General features: G+C 62.3%; 2 protein-coding genes across 16 annotated transcripts in view; one reads left to right on the forward strand and one right to left on the reverse strand.

Moving 5' to 3' along the window:
• PDE4DIP (phosphodiesterase 4D interacting protein) overlaps window positions 1–8,484 on the forward strand; it is a 34,556-nt gene extending 26,072 nt beyond the window's left edge. For 6 of the 12 annotated variants that reach the window (XM_074832839.1, XM_074832836.1, XM_074832833.1 and 3 more), the window contains 20 exons: window positions 681–772; window positions 894–1,054; window positions 1,156–1,471; window positions 1,558–1,726; window positions 1,868–1,987; window positions 2,072–2,546; window positions 2,784–3,019; window positions 3,237–3,288; window positions 3,563–3,780; window positions 4,170–4,364; window positions 4,956–5,177; window positions 5,355–5,486; window positions 5,620–5,739; window positions 5,832–6,009; window positions 6,094–6,218; window positions 6,449–6,550; window positions 6,733–7,304; window positions 7,375–7,513; window positions 7,636–7,682; window positions 7,928–8,484. In XM_074832839.1, the coding sequence (XP_074688940.1) occupies window positions 681–772; window positions 894–1,054; window positions 1,156–1,471; window positions 1,558–1,726; window positions 1,868–1,987; window positions 2,072–2,546; window positions 2,784–3,019; window positions 3,237–3,288; window positions 3,563–3,780; window positions 4,170–4,364; window positions 4,956–5,177; window positions 5,355–5,486; window positions 5,620–5,739; window positions 5,832–6,009; window positions 6,094–6,218; window positions 6,449–6,550; window positions 6,733–7,304; window positions 7,375–7,513; window positions 7,636–7,682; window positions 7,928–7,960 (3,704 nt within the window). In that variant the 3' untranslated portion in view covers window positions 7,961–8,484. The remainder of the gene's footprint in view (window positions 1–680; window positions 773–893; window positions 1,055–1,155; window positions 1,472–1,557; window positions 1,727–1,867; window positions 1,988–2,071; window positions 2,547–2,783; window positions 3,020–3,236; window positions 3,289–3,562; window positions 3,781–4,169; window positions 4,365–4,955; window positions 5,178–5,354; window positions 5,487–5,619; window positions 5,740–5,831; window positions 6,010–6,093; window positions 6,219–6,448; window positions 6,551–6,732; window positions 7,305–7,374; window positions 7,514–7,635; window positions 7,683–7,927) is intronic. The other 6 variants (XM_074832834.1, XM_074832835.1, XM_074832840.1 and 3 more) reach the window with 6 other exon arrangements.
• A 207-nt stretch (window positions 8,485–8,691) lies between these two features.
• Window positions 8,692–16,780, reverse strand: PRKAB2 (protein kinase AMP-activated non-catalytic subunit beta 2). 4 transcript variants are annotated; one of them, XM_074832845.1, is made up of 8 exons: window positions 16,719–16,780; window positions 13,819–13,996; window positions 13,422–13,588; window positions 12,439–12,532; window positions 11,765–11,879; window positions 10,403–10,536; window positions 10,062–10,130; window positions 8,692–9,606 (listed from the first exon to the last, which is right to left on the reverse strand). In XM_074832845.1, exons 2-8 carry the CDS (start codon window positions 13,978–13,980, stop codon window positions 9,529–9,531), a joined length of 819 nt encoding a protein of 272 aa, XP_074688946.1. In that variant the 5' UTR covers window positions 13,981–13,996; window positions 16,719–16,780; the 3' UTR covers window positions 8,692–9,528. The 4 variants fall into 4 exon arrangements, with proteins under 4 accessions (XP_074688946.1, XP_074688943.1, XP_074688945.1 ...); XM_074832842.1 differs by having other exon boundaries at window positions 11,759–11,879; XM_074832844.1 differs by having other exon boundaries at window positions 11,759–11,879; window positions 16,657–16,731.
• Window positions 16,781–16,978: the final 198 nt, after the last annotated feature.

The following is a 16,978-nucleotide window of genomic DNA, read 5'->3' on the forward strand; positions in this document are numbered from 1 at the left end:
GAAACGCATGTCCCTGGGTCAGCTGTGTGGGGCAGGGTGGGCCCAAGCTCCCCGTGCACTGTGGTGTGGGACATAAGTGTCCCCTTAGCTCTGCTGCAGCTCTGCAAGGCCAGCACAGGGCTTGCAAAGACCCCAGTGCCACATGTGACAGCAGGGCTTGGGCAGGGTGGCTGTTAGTGCCCCCCTGAGCTGCCCCTGCTTGGGCAGGTGATTGCATGGGGTGCACCCCCAAACTCCTGCCAGGTTGGGGCAGTGCCAGCGAGGATTCCTGACTCCAGTGCTGCTGCTGGCTGTGCCTTGTGAAGTGGCTGCACGATGGGTGGTGTGTACGCACATGTGTTGGGGCAGCAAATGCGAGGTGCTGTGAAGGCTGAGATGTGGATGGGGTGGGTGCCATCCCTGGGGCTGCGAGCCCCTGGGGCTGTCCTCTCCCTCGGTGCAGGGCCAGCACAGGGTGTTGGGTTGGAGCTCCAGCATGCAGAGATGGGGTGGCAGGGCACAGGGACAGTGGGGAGACCTCAGTCCTGCTGGGAGTGCCCCAGCACCAGGCATGTATGAGAGAAGGCACCTGCCCTGGGGCTGCCCACAGCAGCCACAGGCATCGCCAGGGAGGAGGGGACAGAGGCAGTGCCACCATTGCCACCACTTTGAGTGCCTTGTTGTGCTGTGCTGTCCCCTAGGTCAGGCCACAGGCACAGATGCTGATGATGCCAGTACCAACTTCACCAGCAGCATCAAGGAAGAAGCAGCCCATGGCGTGGCAACCCAGCACGTGAGTCAGGGCAGCACCACACCGGGCACAGGGGTGACAGAGCTGGGCACTGTGCCGCTGCCAGACCGTGTCCTAGCCCCTTCGGAAACATCCCTGTCACCCTCTGTCTTTGTTCCTCCAGAGCAGTCCCCGGACCCCTAAGGAAAGTGGGGGCACTGAAAGGACCCTGATGGGGAGCACGGCACCCGCCATGCTGGAGCGGGAGTTGCAGGCAGAAAAGGAGCTGCGGGAGCTGAAGGCACAGCTGGAGGAAGCTGGCTTCTCCTCTGTCTCCCAAATCAGGCAAGAGCCCTGGGATGCTGGAACCAGTGGCTAGCAGTGGCTGGAGGGGGTACCCTGCATCCCAGCCGCTGCCTGCCCTTCACGGTGCCTTGTGCCTCCAGGAAGGCGATGCTGAGCCTGTGCCTGGAGAATGCGGAGCTGAAGGAGCAGATGGGTGAAGCCACATCACTGCTGGAGAGTGGGGAGCAGGAGGAGGCTGGGCTGGGCACCCCCCTGGCCCCTGAGCCCCACAGGCTGCAGCGGAAGAGCCGCAGTGCCCTCAGGGATCACCCGACTGGTGGCAGCGGGGATGGCCAGGGGGTCCCGGCAGAGCGGGGAGCTGTGCCTGCCAAACGCCCAGCGCTGGAGGCACGATCCCAGGATGATGTGCCCAAGAGACCTTGCCCTGGCACCACGGGTGGAGGGGACAGGAGCCATGTAAGTGCCCTGGGCATGAGGGACTAGGATGGGGAAGGAGATGGGGATGGAAGTGGGGAGCTCGCAGCCTGTCTCCCCTCTGGCAGGTGGAGGGCACGATCCCTGGCGGGGGCTGGCCAGGGCTGGGCGCGGAGCTGCGGTCCCAGGTGGCGCAGGGCCAAAGGCAGTGCCAGGAGCTGCAGGACAAGCTCGCCGCCTCGGAGGCCACGGTGCGGGCGCAAGCTGAGCAGCTGGAGAAGTACCACATCCTGCTCCGTGAGTTAAAAACCCGAGTGGGATGGGGTGGCGGGGGGGCGGTCTGTGCTGAGCCTGGTGTGCCCTGTGCAGTGTACTGCACGCGGGGCAGGGGCGGTGAATCCTGCCCGAGGGGGACCCTGAACTGGTGGGGCTGCCCAGCAGGTGAACCCCACGCCCAGCAGCTCAGCAAGCAAGTGCAGGTGGACTTCCAGGACCTGGGCTATGAGACGTGTGGGCGAAGCGAGACTGAGGCTGACCGGGACGAGACCACCAGCCCCGGTAAGGAGAGATGGGTCTCTGGGGATCCCTGTGCCTCACCCACCCGGTGTGGAGAAGTGACACCGTGCCCTGTCCCCTCTGCAGAGTGCGAGGAGCCAGATGTATTCAGCGAGCCCAGCCTGGGCGAGGAGCCGGGGTCCCTGTGCCAGCCAGGGATGCCCAGGGCGGGCAAGGCTGCCCGGAAAGCTGTGGCTCCGGTGGACGTGGGAGCCCTGCACCAGCACATACAGGACCTCAAGACACAGCTACTCAATGCCAACAAGGTGATCCAGAGCCTGCAGCGCCGTGCCCGCTCCATCTCTGTCACCAGTGGCTACACCTCTGGCACCGAGCGGCCCCCACCAGGTCCCATGGCCCTGGCCTCCCCAGCCTACAGCCTCACTGACGAGGACGAGGGCTGGCAGTCGGATGGCCACAGCACCCTCTGCCCGCCCGCCCTGCGGGCACACCGCGACCTGCAGCACCTCGTGCACCGCGTCACCCTCCTCGAGGCACAGCTGCCTGCAACCAAGCCTGGAGGCATTTTGCCCAAGGAGCTGCAATCTGCCACTTGGCCGGGGTATGGCTGTGGGGATCAGGATGAGACAGGGGGCTATGGGGGTCTCTAGGGGTTGCCCAAGGGTGGTGGGTCCCTGTTGGATGTGTTCCCTGCAGCCACGCTTCTGGGGCGTTTGCATGATGGGGCAGAGCCCCAGAGGTTGGTTGGTGCCGTCTCTCTCCATGGCACCCTGTCCCTGCTGTGCTCTCTGGGAGGTCTGGCAGCCCTGTGGACCCCCTGCTTGTGGATCTCTCCTAGGAAGTACGACTCGCTGATCCAGGCACAGGCTCGCGAGCTCTCCCACCTCCGGCAGGTGCTGCGGGAGGGCCGTGGGGTGAGCCGCAGCCTGGCCCAGCACCTGCGTGATGCCCTGCGGTCCTTTGAGGACATTCTCCGTGGCACCGACATCGACTACTACTTGGGCCAGGGCTTCCGGGAGCAGCTGGCCCAGGGCAGGCAGCTGGCTGAGAGGCTCAGCAACAAGCTGGGCACCAGTAAGTACCTTTGGTGGAGAGCACTGGGGCTGGACACTGGGCATGATGGGCTAGGAAGGGATGCTCTGATGGGTTCTGTGAAGGGCTGGGGCTACCTTGTGCCCTGTGGGCTACCTGCTTCAAGCTGGGCTGTCCTGTCCTGCCCTGGCTCTGTTTGGGGATGGGCAGCCTGGGGCATGGAGACACTGACTAGCTCCTCTCTGGCTTGATTTTTCAGGAGATCGACAAGATGGGGAGGATAAAACCAGCCACGAACTCCTGGCACTGAGGTACCTATTTCCAGGGAGGGCTTGGGGGACCTGCTCTGTGCGGGCATCCTGGGGCTATCACTGCTCTTGGGGTGGGGGTCCAGGGTGCTGTTGGGATCTCTCTCCAGGTTCCTGGGGCTGCATCTGCTCTGGGTATGGGCACCCCATGGCTCCGGGCAGCCTTGCAGCATGGGTGGGACGCAGCAATGGGGTGTCATGCACAGCACAGCGAGGAAGGGCTGTGGGATGGGGGTCACCCTGCCCTGCCAGCCCTGGTGATGGGCCACCTCCACAGGCTCAGCCGGGAGCTCCAGGAGAAGGAGAAGGTGATTGAGAGCCTGGAGGCGAAGCTGCAGGAGCGTTGTGAGTCCCCGGGCAGCAGCCACCCACCCTCCGAATCATCCCGCTCTGCCACCAGCTCCTCCTTCGTGTCTGAGGGGCTGGAGCCCTGCTCGGACGGGGACGCAGCCAGCGAGTGCAGCCAGTGCCATGAGGAGCCCGCCCGAATCGCAGGTACTGTGGGGTGCCCGGGGCCACAGCCGTGGGCTGGGGACATGCAGCCCCTCTGTAGCGTGCGGATCCCTGCAGCAGTAGGTGCCCATCAGGCCTGAGCAGGGGCTGCCTGTGTGGCACTGTGCCCCAGTGCCAGCCGGGGGGGTGAGCACACAGCACCTGGGGCTGCAGGGGAGCGTCTCGGGGAGCTCTGCCACGGTACCACAGCCCTGCAAGGCTGGGATCTGACCCACCTTGCATGGGCCGTCCCAGCCTGCAGTGCCTCCAGGCAGGGGGACTGGGCTGCTCGGTGTGTGCCAGGGCCCCCAGTGCCCCCGGCGAGGGGGACTCCCTGCCAGGCTGAGCCAGAGCAGCGCTAACATCTCTCTCCATCTCTCTCCCGTCTCTAGGCCTTCACTTTGACTCCTTGTCCAAACCTGTTAGTGCCCCCCTGCCTGTGCTGGCCCCCGGGCTGCCCCCCTTCCTGCCTGCTGAGCCCCCCCATCCCGCAGCCCCGCCTCTCCTGGGCTGCTGCGGGACCCCCGTCTGCTCCCTGGCCGAGGCGCAGCAGGAACTGCAGGTGCTCCGGAGGCAGCTGGGAGAAAGTGAGCGTGTGCCTCTGGCATGGAGTGGGTCCTGCCTGCCCTGTGTGCCGTGCCGTGCTGTGCCATGCTGTGCTGTGCCGTGCCATGCTGTGCCACATGGCCCCCCACCCCCTCTAACCTGCCTGTCCCGCCCTGGCCCTTCTCCTGCTTCCCGTGGCTACTGCTTTGTGGTTGGGTCCCATCACTCTGTCTGGGGAACAATGGGGACACGTGGCTCTCACATAGAGAGGACCTGGTGGGTGGGATGGACACAGCCTGAGGCAGCACTAGCCCTTGGTGTGGGCACTTGCATGTCCTAGGGCCTCTGGGAAAGGGCTGCTTTGGTCAGTTGTTGTGTAGGAGCGAGGCTGACACCCTCCAACTTGTGTCACATAATCAGCAAGCCCTGGGAGAGCCTCTGCTCCTCAGGGGAAAGGGGTTTGACCAGGGCAGGAGCTCAATGATGGGGGATCACCATGGGGGGACACTGGACCGTGCTGTTGGGCAGAGCAAGAAGGGGGCAAAAAGCACATGGTGGGGGTGTGTTATCCCCATTCTTCCTCCCTGCTCCTTGCTCCTCCTCCTCCTCACCACTTTGCCCTGTGTGTACAGGTGTGACGCTGCCCGTAGCACCAGCAAAGCCCACAGCCCCACTGGGCCCCTTCGGAGAGGGCAGCAAAGCCCCGGCGTCGCTCTGCCGACACGGTGCGCTGCAGAGCCTGGCTGAGATCCCCGGGGCCACCGAGACCTGCGCCCTCTGGGACGTACCCCCTCCCGGCCAGCCGCTTTATGGGGCCCTGCCGTTGGGGTACCCCTCCAGCCAGAGGCTAACGGGTAAGGTCCATGTTGGGGAGCATGGGGGCATCCTGCCTGGGTGTGGGGGAGCAGGGAGGAGACCTGGCACTGGGATGGCTGCGGGACATGGCTCTGGTGTGGGGCAGGATAGTAGGGACGGCATGAGGCAGGTGGCACAGCCACCCCTGCCCTGAGCTGTCTCCTCGGCTGTGGCAGGGGCAGACCTGCTGGAGGAACACTTGGTGGAGATCCGGAGCCTGCGCCAGCGCCTCGAGGAGTCCATCTGCACCAACGACCGGCTCCGGGAGCAGCTCGAACGCCGCCTGGCCTCCACCAGCAAGGCCAGCGGTATGGTGCTGCACGGGGGCCAGGGCTGCGGGGGGGGGGCCCAGGCTTTGCACACCCCATTGCATGGGGGGCGCTCGCCCCGTGCACAGCGAGGTGTTGGGGAGAGACACTCAGCACGGGTCCCGCTTTGCAGGACTGCCTGGAGATGTCTGCACCCAGACGCTGGAGCCGGGGCTGCAGCTGAGCGGGGAGAACCAGGCTCTGCGTGAGGACAACCGGACCCTGCGGCTCCAGTGTGACCACCTCTCCCAAGGTAGGGCCGGGCCACCAGGACCCCGGGTCTGAGCCCAGGAGGGCACTGGCTGAGCAGGGTGGCAGTGACACCTCCATGCTCTCTGTCCCCAGAGCTGGCGCAGGTGCAGGAGGCGCTCCTGGCTGCCTGCTCCCGGGCACGGGAGGCTGAAGCAGAGCTGGGCCAGAGGCGTGGGGAGCAGCGGAGGCTGGCGGAGGAGCTCACCAAGCACCAAGAGGGTGTCCAGCAGCTCCGGGAGGAGCGGCGCTCTCTGCAGGAGGACAACAACAGGTAAAGTTTAGGGCACTGAGGCCTTGGGGCCAGCAGGGCTGGGTGGCATGGCCAGCACTGGCCCCACGTGTCACCCCTCTGCAGGCTGCAGCACACAGTGACGCTCCTGCAGCAGCAGTATGAGGAGCACCGCCTGCTCCTGCAGACCCTGCGCATGGAGCTGCACGTCTATGAGAGCCTTCCTGGCCCCTCTGCCGAGACCCGTGCAGGTACGGGACCCGTGCCCAGCCCCCCAAAACCCTCACTGCCAGCCCCTCTGCCCAGCTCCTGGTCTGGTGGTGCCTGGCCCCTCTGCAACTCTTGGGTGGCCCCACACACCTCTCCTGTCCTGGCAGGGACATGGTGGCCCTGCTGGCAGGCAGCGAGGGAGGGCAGGCCCGCCACAGCCCCAGGCACAGTCACAGCCAGCCGCAAGGGGCTCAGACGCTTCTTGTTCCAGGCTGCTTCCCATCTCCTCCAGTGCGGGATGTTGGCACAAGTTCAGCAGCTCCCCTCTTCTCCCAGCTGCCCTCTGACACGTCGGTGGCCCGGCGGATGGATGGTGGGTACCAGAGCCTGCCCACACACGTGCCCCAGAGGCTGCTGAGACCTGACAAACTCGTGGCAGCACCCTTGCTGAGCAAGGCTGGAGAGCCCAGGGCAGAGCCAAGCCCCCAGGATGGGATGGGGAGGGCCACGGCAGGAGGGGGCAGTGCTCGTCACCTAGCCCTGCTTGTCCCACAGAGCCACGTGGGGCAGACCCGCTGGTGAGCAAGACCGAGGGACCGACGGGGGCCCATGTTGTCGGCCGCCTGGACACCTACCGGGCCCTGGAGCAGCACATCCTGGAGGGGAAGGCGCTGGCCCACGAGCTGATGTGTCTCACGCGCCCGGCCCTTGGGCTGCCCAACTGCCCACTCCCAGGAAAGGAGGTAACGCGTGGGCAGGACGGGGCTGGCGGCGGCGGGGGGCCAGACCCTCCGTGGCCCATGTGTAAAGTGGCTCCTGAGCCCGCTACCAGCCCTGAGGCTTGCAGGGCCGGCAAGTGGCAGGTAGTCCCCAGCCTGGGGGCTGTTGCCGGCACTGCCCTGCCATGTTGGGCTGGGCACGGCGAGTCCCCGGGTGCAGCGGGATGCGGGTGCCCCAGCAGCACCGGCTCCCGCACCCTTCTCCCGCAGGCCCTGGGGTGGGCGGGCGCCGGGCACCTCTGGGGCAGCGCCAGCACCCTGCACCACGTCCTGGAGGAGTGTGCATCTTTCCTCGCTGCCTTCTGGAGCACTGTGCTGCCTGTCGGCCCTGCCCAGCACCAGGGCAAGGTAAGCACGGGGCTGGGGGCCGGCGGGGCTGGATGCTCGCTCGCCGCTCATCGCGCTTGTCTTGTCCCAGGAGCAGGAGCTACAGGGCGAGATCGTGGCGCTGCGGGCCCAGCTGTCTGAGAGGGAGGATGCTCTGCGGAGCACGGCCGAGCGGCTGCGTGGCACAGCCCAGCTCAAGGACAGCATGGAGCAGTTCATCGTGAGCCAGCGTACGTGGCCCGGGTGGCCTCCTGCTGCGGGGTGGCGTGGCCAAGCTGGCCTGGTCCCCGTGGGCCTGGGGTGGCTCCACGGTGCAGGGACCTCACTGACGCTGTCCCTCTCTCCCTCACAGTGACCAGGACCCACAGTGTGCTGCGCAAGGCCAGGACGAACCTGGAGGTGAGTTTGCCCTGGCAGCCAGCACAGGATAGGGGTGGATGCCCCTGCCCTGCTGAGCCCTGATGCCCTGGGGATGGGCACAGATGGCAGACGCCCCCGTGCTCCGCCAGCAGAGCGGTAGCTGATGGGGGTGCTGAGGGGCCAGCTGGGTGCAGCGTCTGTGTGGGGGCACACAGGGACCTGTTTTCCTTGGTTGTCCCCAGCCTGTGTCCGTGTCCCCACACCACCACGTGCTCTCTCGCCAGGTGAAGGCCCAGCAGGCCCTGCCTGTCGCATGAGCCCCTGGCAGGGCAGGGAGCGATGCCCCCGGCCCCGGAACAGCCTGCGGGCTGCCGAGCCGTGCCACGCCGGAGAGCTGGAGCAGACCCTGTCCCTGCTACTGCCGAGGGCTGGGGTGAACAGGAGTCTGGGGGGCCCAGTGCTGCACAGTTAGTGGGTTTGGGCTTCCATGGTGGTTGTGTGCCCTCTGCCCACCTTCGCTTGGCATCACAGCAGCTGCTGGCTTGGGCTTTGCTTGCCCCGTGCTTCAGCGCTCACCCCCTTCCACCCACAGTGCTTAGAGTGGGGCGTCACAGCCCTCCACGCTGAGCACCTCTCGCCCCAGGACCTGGTCCCATTTGTAACCCTGCCACGTACCTGTCCCTGCTCGTGGATGTATGTATCTGTATATAGACAGAGGTATCGGAGCTGCGTTCCGGGGGCTCCCCAGGCATGGCGGGGCCCTGGCGCAGGAGGAAGATGTAAGAAATGCCACGTTCTGTTGAGTGGCTGGAAAATCCCCAATAAAGGTTTCCTTTGGGTTGTGGTGTTTCTGGCACGCTTGTCTCTGCAGCCATGCTCCCCCCTCCCCAAGCCACCTGCAGCGTGGGGGGCCATAGGCACCACCTGGCCCCAAAGGGGTGGCTCTGACCCCCACCCCAGCACCCCAAGGACAGCTCTGCACCCCACCGGGCGCTCCCTTCCCTCCCCTCACTGCTCCAGAGCCCCCCACCAACACCAGGCCAGCAGCACCGAGAACAATAAATACTGTAATAAATAGAGAAAACCCTGTCACATGGCACTGCTCCGGCAGCGGGTGGTGTAGCCGGGGCCCGGGGCTACTTGCCCTGCTCTGCTCCCCCCGGGCCCCCTCTGCGTGAGTGTGTGCAGGGCCCCCGCGGGCTGTGACATCAGCTCTGTCCCGTGGAACCACTCGATGTTGGGGACGGGGCGTTCAATCCTCGACGGCGCTGTCCCAGCGGCAGGTGAGTGTGGCTGCGGCCGGCTCTGCCCTCGCTCCTGCTGGCTCCACGCTGAACCTGGCAGAGGGCTGGGGCTGCAGCCAGAGCTGAGAGCCCTCCGCAAAGGCGGGGAGCACAAGGAGGGGGGCAGGTGGCAGGCTGGGGTGTCCCAGAGCCCCTGGGGTCAAGGTGGCCTTAGAGGCCCATCACCAGGACAGCACAGCAACCTTCAGCAGGCAGGACACATTCCTGGAGGCCTGGGCCAGGGGCAGTGCCAGGGCCGCCTCCAGGCCCTTGCGGGCTGGAGAAGACGGGGAGGGTGAAGCCCTTTCCATGTTGGGCACGAGGAAAGGCTATTCTGGTGAGCAGCAAACAAAGTGGCCCCAGGGACTCACAGAAGCCAAGGGGAGCTGTAGGTGGGCAGAATCCAAGGGTTAAATCAAACCACAGCAGTAGGATGGGACAGTGTCAGAGGCCCCAGCAGCCCTGGGCTTGTGGTCTGGGCCTGTGTCCCTGCCAGGTTCGAGGCTGGAGCCAGTGGCCAGTTCTCACACAGTCCCGTGGCCCAGCGTGTGCAGACAAAGCGGCTTTTCGTGTCCTGCGTGGGGGGCGGGCGAGGCCCCGGCTCAGATGGGCTTGTACAGCAGCGTGGTGACGTACTTCTTCTTGTAGCGGTGCGTGGCACTGAGCACCATCACGCCATCCTGCGAGAGCCACCACATGAGCGGGAGAGCTCAGTGCAGCCTGGCTGCACCAACCCGGGCGTGGGACACCCCCCGGCAGCCGTCAGGAAGGGCTCGGTGGGCTTGGGGAGCAGCCCTGTCCCATCCCTGCTGTCCCCAGTCTCACAGCCAGCAAGAGACGTGCAACCCCTGTAACAGGGAGGCAGGGCAGAGCCAGGGCAGGCTCTGGTGCACAGCAGGACAGCCCAGGGCTGCTCAGCTCCACCACGCTGCAGGGAGGCAGCTCAAGGGAACTGTAAGGAAACCCACAACCTACAGCCCTGCGTGTGCCCTGCTTCAGCAGGCAGCCACGCTGTCCTGGCATGGGTCCTCCGATCCCTGCACCACCGTCTCCAGCCCCACACCGTCCAGGTTCTGCAGGCTCCGGGGAGCCACAGGAGCTCCCCTGCCTGCCCCTTACCCCCTGCTGCCCTTACCTTGATGGAGAGAGCGTAGAGGTGGTTGAGCATGACGTGGTTGGGTTCGGGCAGCAGTGCGGGGTCACACTAGGAGGAGAGGAGTGTCACAGGGGAACAGCAGAGCCCTGAGCACCCAGCCCCAGCCATCACAGTGAGTGATGGTTGTCTGGTGTCTGGCTGTTCCACACAGGAACAGAGCTCAGCGAAGCACCAGGCAGAGTAAGGGGCCAAACCAGGGTGGTTAAGGGAAATGCCAAGGGCTGGGCCCCAGCCAAGGGGAGACCAGGCTCCCTGTGGACAGGACTCCCCTTCCAACCCCAGTGTGGCTCTCTGTGTGCGGGCAGTATGCTGGTACCCACCGAGATATTGGTGTCCTTGTTCAGGATGACCTGGAGGAGGTGAGGCGGGAGGATGGGTGGGGATTTGAAGCGCTCCTCGGGCCGGTATACATACATCTCTTGGCCATAAGGTCCAGGTGGTGAGCTTGATAGGTCTAAAAAGAAGAGAATGAAGGAGACATGAAATGGCTAAAGCAGGACGGGCGAGCACAGAGCAGCTCCCAAGAAGCTGAGAAGGACCCAGCAGGGTCTTTCAGGCACAAACATCTTCCATGAGCCATGGCCATGTATCCTACAGCAACAGCTTGGCCTTTTCACAGCGGAATAAGCAGCCAGGCGAGCCCTGGGCATTTCCAAGCAGGGCTGTAAGCTGGTACGTGCACTGACACAGCACAAGCACCCTGTGGCATCCACCCTGGGACCCCCACACACAGCTCTCGGCACAGCTGGGTCCCTCTCCCTGCAGCAAGCAGCCAGCTTGCCCCAGAGCTGTACCCTTTGCAGCAGGGCACAGTAAGCAGCACCCCTCCACACTCTCAGTGCTGCAGGGCTGCCTGATGAGGTCCTGGAAAGGGCAAAGAGGAAGTCTAGCGTGAGCAGCTGCTCACCCCATGTGAGGGACCATGGGAAGCTGGACTGGTCATATCTCCCGGCCACATCTGACCTGATTGTTTTACAACAACCAATACCCAGAAGGACTCCACCTCCCTGGAGCTGTTGCTGCTTGCTGGCTTCTTTCCAACGATGGATCTCCTGCCCAGGCTGGGCGAGGATGCGGAGCTGAGCTCTGTCTGAGCTGTATCTGAGACGCGGTTTGTACCAAGGACGGCAGCTGCACTCAGCATGCCCCGGACCAAAACACGACTGAGTTACCTGCCAGAATTACACACCAAGCCAGCACTGCCAGTGTCTGCATGGTAACCTAACCTGCTGCTGTAACACAAGTGGACAGGGAGGTTTCCGATGTGCTAGCACTAGTACAAATTACCTTGGCATGAAAACCAAGAGTGGCTGCTGAAAATAACCTGGATCCTGCTCTCGCCTAGCTTGTACCCCAGATCAGATGACTTACTCACAGTTGAGCAGACAGAAAGGGCTGATGATCCTGGCGTTCACCAGACTGAAATGGCTGCCTCAGCCGTGCACAGGCACTGGCCCTGCTCTGGGACGGTGCTAGCACAGAGCAAGTTACACCAGCACAGACGCTCCACAGAGATGAGGCCTCAGGCTGCTGAGGACACGCTGCCTAACACTACTCTTCCCAGGTGCAGGCCCACACCTCTGCTCAGGGGGTCTGTTCACCCCCAGAGCAGTGAGTCTCAGAGCAGAGGAGGTGGAAAATAGCACATGCAAAGCTGTAATGCCACAAAAACTCACCCCGACCTGAGGTTTCTGAGCTCTCCAGGGAATCCACCTTCAAAGCATCGAACACCTCAAAGTCAGACTTCTTGACATGAATCAGGTTGTTAATCGTTCCCATCTGGCTGGTGACCACAGGCTGGAAAGAACTGAGGTAAGAGTCTTCCTATGTCCACCTCCAACTGAAGCATACTCAATGCTTCCTAGATCTTCCCGGCCCAGGCTGTCTTTGCTGCACACCTCAGAGCACAGCTCGGCTCTACACTTGCAGATCTCTGCTGTTTACCCTGGGAGAATTTCCCTTTACTCCCGGGCTCCTACATCACCTCCTATTTTCATCCTCTGTCCTGCTACATGCTGATGGGTAAGTGTCCTCTCCTTCACATGCTGCTACTGCGTGGTTCAGTTTGGAGGAGAACCTGAAAGTGAGTGCTGACCCCATGGCCCATCTTCACTTGTAGCCAATTCTCAATGGGACTTAAAGGCCTTCTGATGTTTCCTTGCCCCTCAGTACCTCCCCAAGACTCTCCCATACAGCATGTCTAAGCCCAGAGAAACCAGCCCCTGAAAGGACTCATGGGATGGAGGTGCCCCTTGGCAGGTACCCTCTGCTCTTCCTGCTCCCCCTCTGCTGCAGTTACATCACATCTAGTCCCCGGAAGAAGACAAGATCTGCAGGGATAAACTTTGAGTGTTACCTCAGATGGGTCATGGACCCACTGGCCATCCACAAAAAATTTGTACTGGTGCTCTCCTTCTGGGAGGTCCAGGATAGCAACAAAGTCGTTGTGGCTGTGCAAAGAGAACAGAAGTGCAACAGCATTACTCTGTTGATGCTCTGGATGCTGCTCTTCCATGGGGTCCCAGAAAACAGCATTTTTTCAGGCACTGCCCAGCCGCTCCACCCCAACACTTTCATGCAGGGTTAGGCTTGCTCCTTGTCACTGATCTGAGGCATGGACGTAACAGGCGCGAGCGCTCAGAGCACCAGCGTGGCTCAAACCCCTGGGAGTCCAGCTGCAAGGAGCGCAGGAGGCACTCTAGCCCTGCATGCCCAGGGAAAGTCGACATGACAGACACTCTGTGCAAGACACACTGGGGAGGATGCGTAGGCAAAGCATCTAACCCTGTGCTGGCACTGCAGGACAGGGGCAGCAAATGTAACAGCTCTGCTCGTGAAGCCTGCAATTGAGATAAATCCATTCCAGAGGATTTGCTGGGATTATGCCCAGAGTCCTACACAGCGTTTCCACGGAAATCACAGATGTATTGCGAAACAGCGGGAACATCGTTAGGGCAGGAAGACATGTGAGGGACAAACAAACAACCCCCGCTGGCAACAACACAACTAGGCATGGGGTAAGGCCACAGCCAAGAGAAGAGCTGACAGCTTTCAGAGGACTGCTGCATACCTGGGCAGGGCTCTGCTGCCAGGACTAGCTGCTGTGTGACATCCAACTGGACAAGCAAAGTAGCCCATCCTGTCCTGTCCCTCTTTTCAAAACTTCCCACTGCCACTGCAGCACCACCCAGGGAAGAAGCTGATCACATATTTGTGCTCAGACCCTCCAGCTCGGGTGAACCGAGGTGTGCAAAGGGAACAGCGACCAGCATGGAGAAGGGAAAACAATCCCTGCAATGGAGCAGACAAGGACACAGAGTGACCTGAGGGACTAGGTACCTCTTGATAAGTGGGATCTTGGTGCTCCAGTTGTTGAAAGATCCAGAGATGAAGACCTCTTTGCCTCCATCGGCCCAGCGGATGACAGTGGGACGAGCCTGTTGGGATGGTTTCACTGACTCCTCCAGATCTGGCTGCCACGATACAAACTCCTTGTCCCCAGCAATCTGAGCAAAGAAAACCAGAGTCTGACTGAGACACAGAGACAACCAGGACCACATTCACTTCCCCCTGGCCTCTACCAGCCCACCAGCACATCCCAGACAAGAGCACGACAGAGCTCCTCCAGCCTCCCAGCTCTCCACAGACCTCTCACATGGTTGGGAGCACAGCACCGCACGGCCAGTGAGCTGAAGTCCCAGAGGACAGGACAGGGAAGGCAGTGGCCAGCCTTTACCTTGGAGTCATGGGAGCTGAAAACACTGGGGTCGTCAGTGCTGCCCACCATGATCTTGTGTGGGTGCTCCTTGGCGGGGTGGGGGGCACCGGAGCCATCTGAGCGGTGGGACTTGGAGCCATGACGCTCCCCAGAAACTCGCTCGCTGGTGGTGTTCCCCATGACAGCTCAGCAGCCCCTGTGAGAGAGAGAGGACAGCAATGCGCCTGTGCCCACGGGCTCCAGCAGCGAGGAGAGGAGCGAAGGCACCGTTTCCCAACGCTCTTTGCCAGGGGAGACTGACGGCAATCCTAAAAAAGGCCCAAAGTTCATTCCCACTGCCAAGTTTGGGAGCTGAATGAGAATTTAACAAACAAGACTGACCTAATTATAGCCATATCCTTATGAACCATCACTCTAGTTAAGCTGCTGATTGTTATACTCCAAAACCAATACTAGTTACACTGCGCCCCACAAAAGCCCTCAGCAGCCAGCATAGTAGAGGGGCTGATGGGAAAAATAAAGCCAACCTTTACTGGCAAATCAATTGCTTGGCGTTAACAGACTCTCTTTCACAGTCCCACAGTCAGGCTCTACAGACAAATCCCCTGCATCCAGCAAGAAAACAGCCAGAGAGTGAAAGCAGCAGCTGTTTAACAGCTCCCAACAAGTCTCCAAGAGCTTGCAGGCAGAATAGTGCAGCTTTGCACCTTGCAAAGGCGACCGGGAGCATAAAGTATCCAAGTGGAATCACCCAAGCTGGAGCTTGGCCAAGGTGTGGGGCTAATGCCACGATGTCTGCAAAAAGCTCAGCTCTCGGTGGCATTCACTTATGATTCACCAGGCAAGCCACCATGTCAGCTGCGGCACAGCACAGCGAGGAGGTCTGCTTGTTGTGACCCGAACCAGCGGCACCACCCCGAGCACTCTGGCATCTGCCTGGCCATCCGGAGGCACATGATGAGGGACGGGCAATCCCAGCCACCTCAGCACCACTCTGCAGCTGGAGATGGGCTGTCATCCCCGATCTCACCCAGGCAAAACAGAAGAACTGGTCATACGGCGACATGCCATGAACGCACCTTTCGGGACAAACAACAAAGCCACCACAAGCTACATGGGACTCTTCAGGCCTTACCCAGTTTCCAGCAACCAAGGTGGATTGGGATTCTTGCCCCCTTCCTAGGCTTATTTTGCAGCCTTCAGTTTACTGAGCTGATCATGGGCTCTGCAGGGCAAGGCAAGAGGACAGCCAGCCTTGCTTCATGTGCTTAGTTGTGACATTTGGGGATCTGTTTAGAAGATCAAGTTATATGAAGGGTGCCAGCCAAAGCCAGGCTGTAGAATGTCACAGAGCAATTACTAAAGTATTTCTTAAATCCTGAGGGCTAAAAGGCACCTCAAGAGGGCAGCTAACTCGTACCCCCACCCCCTCTCAGTGAGGATCAAGTATACCTGAAGATCCAGATCAGATGAGCTGCACCACTTGCTCTGGCCCTGGGGAAGGCTCAGCCAGCTCCTCACAAAACCTGCCCCTGTGCCACTAGACCTGCTGTTGAGGAGCTCCTTCCCCAGTAACTCCGCTAAGGTCCCTTACTTCTCATACATGGGGAGGAAGGTAGGAAATGTTCTTGTACCAAGACAGACCTCTTGTACCAAGATAGACCTGAGAGATACGTGCAGGTGTTAACAGATGTGAAAGCTTCCCTTCCTCTTCTCTAAAACGATTCCAGTCCCTCTGCTTGTCCCTTATAGGTCACACTCTTCAAATGCCTCCTGAAGTTTCTCTCAAGGGGTGGCTCCTACCCAGCATGTGGCATCTGAAATCCCATGCTGGCAAGACCACCCCACCTCCTGCATCCTGCACACAGGCACCCCGCTGCACCGGGACAGTGAGCTCTTCGAGCATAGCCTGCAGTACTTGGCTTTACTGAATTAACTTCTACAGCTGAAACCCTCCTGCGTTCAGACAAGCCCTTGCACAGCATGCTCTGATGTTGTGACACAAGTACGTTCAAGGCACTGATGGTGATGCTGCCCACACCACAGGCCAGGCAAACCTCCGCAGCGTCTCAGCACATCTGCTCCCAGTTTGGCAGCAAGCCGCTGCCAGCTGCAGTCCGCAGTAAGGTGGGTGCTCGCCGACCGGATCACAAGGCCCCTTCAGTTTCAACCAGCCCCATCTCCCCACTTCTGAAAATGACAGGTGAAATACACCAGTTCCCCCTGAAAGGTATCACGCTTGCTGCCTCTCCTGCTCGGCCAGTGACCCACACGGTGCAACGCTGGCAGCCGGCCTGGGGGGGTTCATCTTGGAGAGGTGGGGTCTCTGTTCAGCACCCTCAGTTGCCCGCAGCCTGCTCGGCTCACACCTGCTGCTGGAGTTACCCCACGGAAGCCTGACTCGCCGGGACTCTCCCACCTCCCTCTTTCGGAGAACGGAACCAGAGCTCGGCCGGGAGGTCGCCGTAAGGTTAAGGGGATGAGCTGGGGAACCGGGGAGAGGAAACTCTCCCTCTGCCGGACTCACGCCGAGCCGCACGGCTGGGACGAGGGCTCTGCAAAGCGGTGGTGGTGGCAGGGCTGCCACTGCACGCTCGGCCCACGGCCGCCCGCTCCCCTTCCCCGCCAGGTCACGGCGGAGCGGCATCTGCCACGGCCCTGAGGAGAAGCGGGCCGCGCCGGCAGGAGAGAGGGCCCTCTGAGCGGCTCCGAGCCGGCTGCAGGGCACGGCTGGGGTCAGCCACCAGCGAGGGGTCCAGGCCACCGTTACCCACCGCAGTGTCACCCCTGGGGACGCCCAGCCGAGCCTCACCCACCGCTCCCGCAGCAGCGCCCGGCCAGCTGCCACTCACCCACCCGCGGCATGGCCCGCCGTGACACCCCGCCGTGACACCCCGCGGCCCCGGCCGCAGCCCCACCTGGCCGCCGCCGCCGCCCCGCTCTCCGCCTCCGTCCAAAATGGCGACACGCCCCGCCGCCACCGCCAGCCTCTGCGGGGCGCTCTGGCCCGCCCCCGCGCGCCTCTCTATGGCCGCGCCTCCCCCCCGCGCGGACTCCCCCTCCCCGCTGCCGGGCAGCCGCCATGTTTTTTGAGGGCAGCTTCGCCCGTTGTGGTTAAGGGCGGCTGGCCTGGCGCGCGGACGTGCCGGCTGAGGGCCGTGCGGCTTCACCCGCGCCG

This window comes from Strix aluco, chromosome 8 (assembly GCF_031877795.1).
Source record: "Strix aluco isolate bStrAlu1 chromosome 8, bStrAlu1.hap1, whole genome shotgun sequence".
Classification (NCBI taxonomy): Eukaryota; Metazoa; Chordata; class Aves; order Strigiformes; family Strigidae; genus Strix; species Strix aluco.

Excerpts from the sequence above, each read along its gene's own strand:
- PRKAB2 (XM_074832842.1), bottom strand. The coding sequence starts at position 13,980 with ATGGGGAACACCACCAGCGAGCGAGTTTCTGGGGAGCGTCATGGCTCC. Across the intron at positions 13,589-13,818 it reads TCAGCTCCCATGACTCCAAG|ATTGCTGGGGACAAGGAGTT; the intron begins GTAAAGGCTGGC and ends TTCTTTGCTCAG. Across the intron at positions 12,533-13,421 it reads AAGATCCCACTTATCAAGAG|CCACAACGACTTTGTTGCTA; the intron begins GTACCTAGTCCC and ends CTCTTTGCACAG.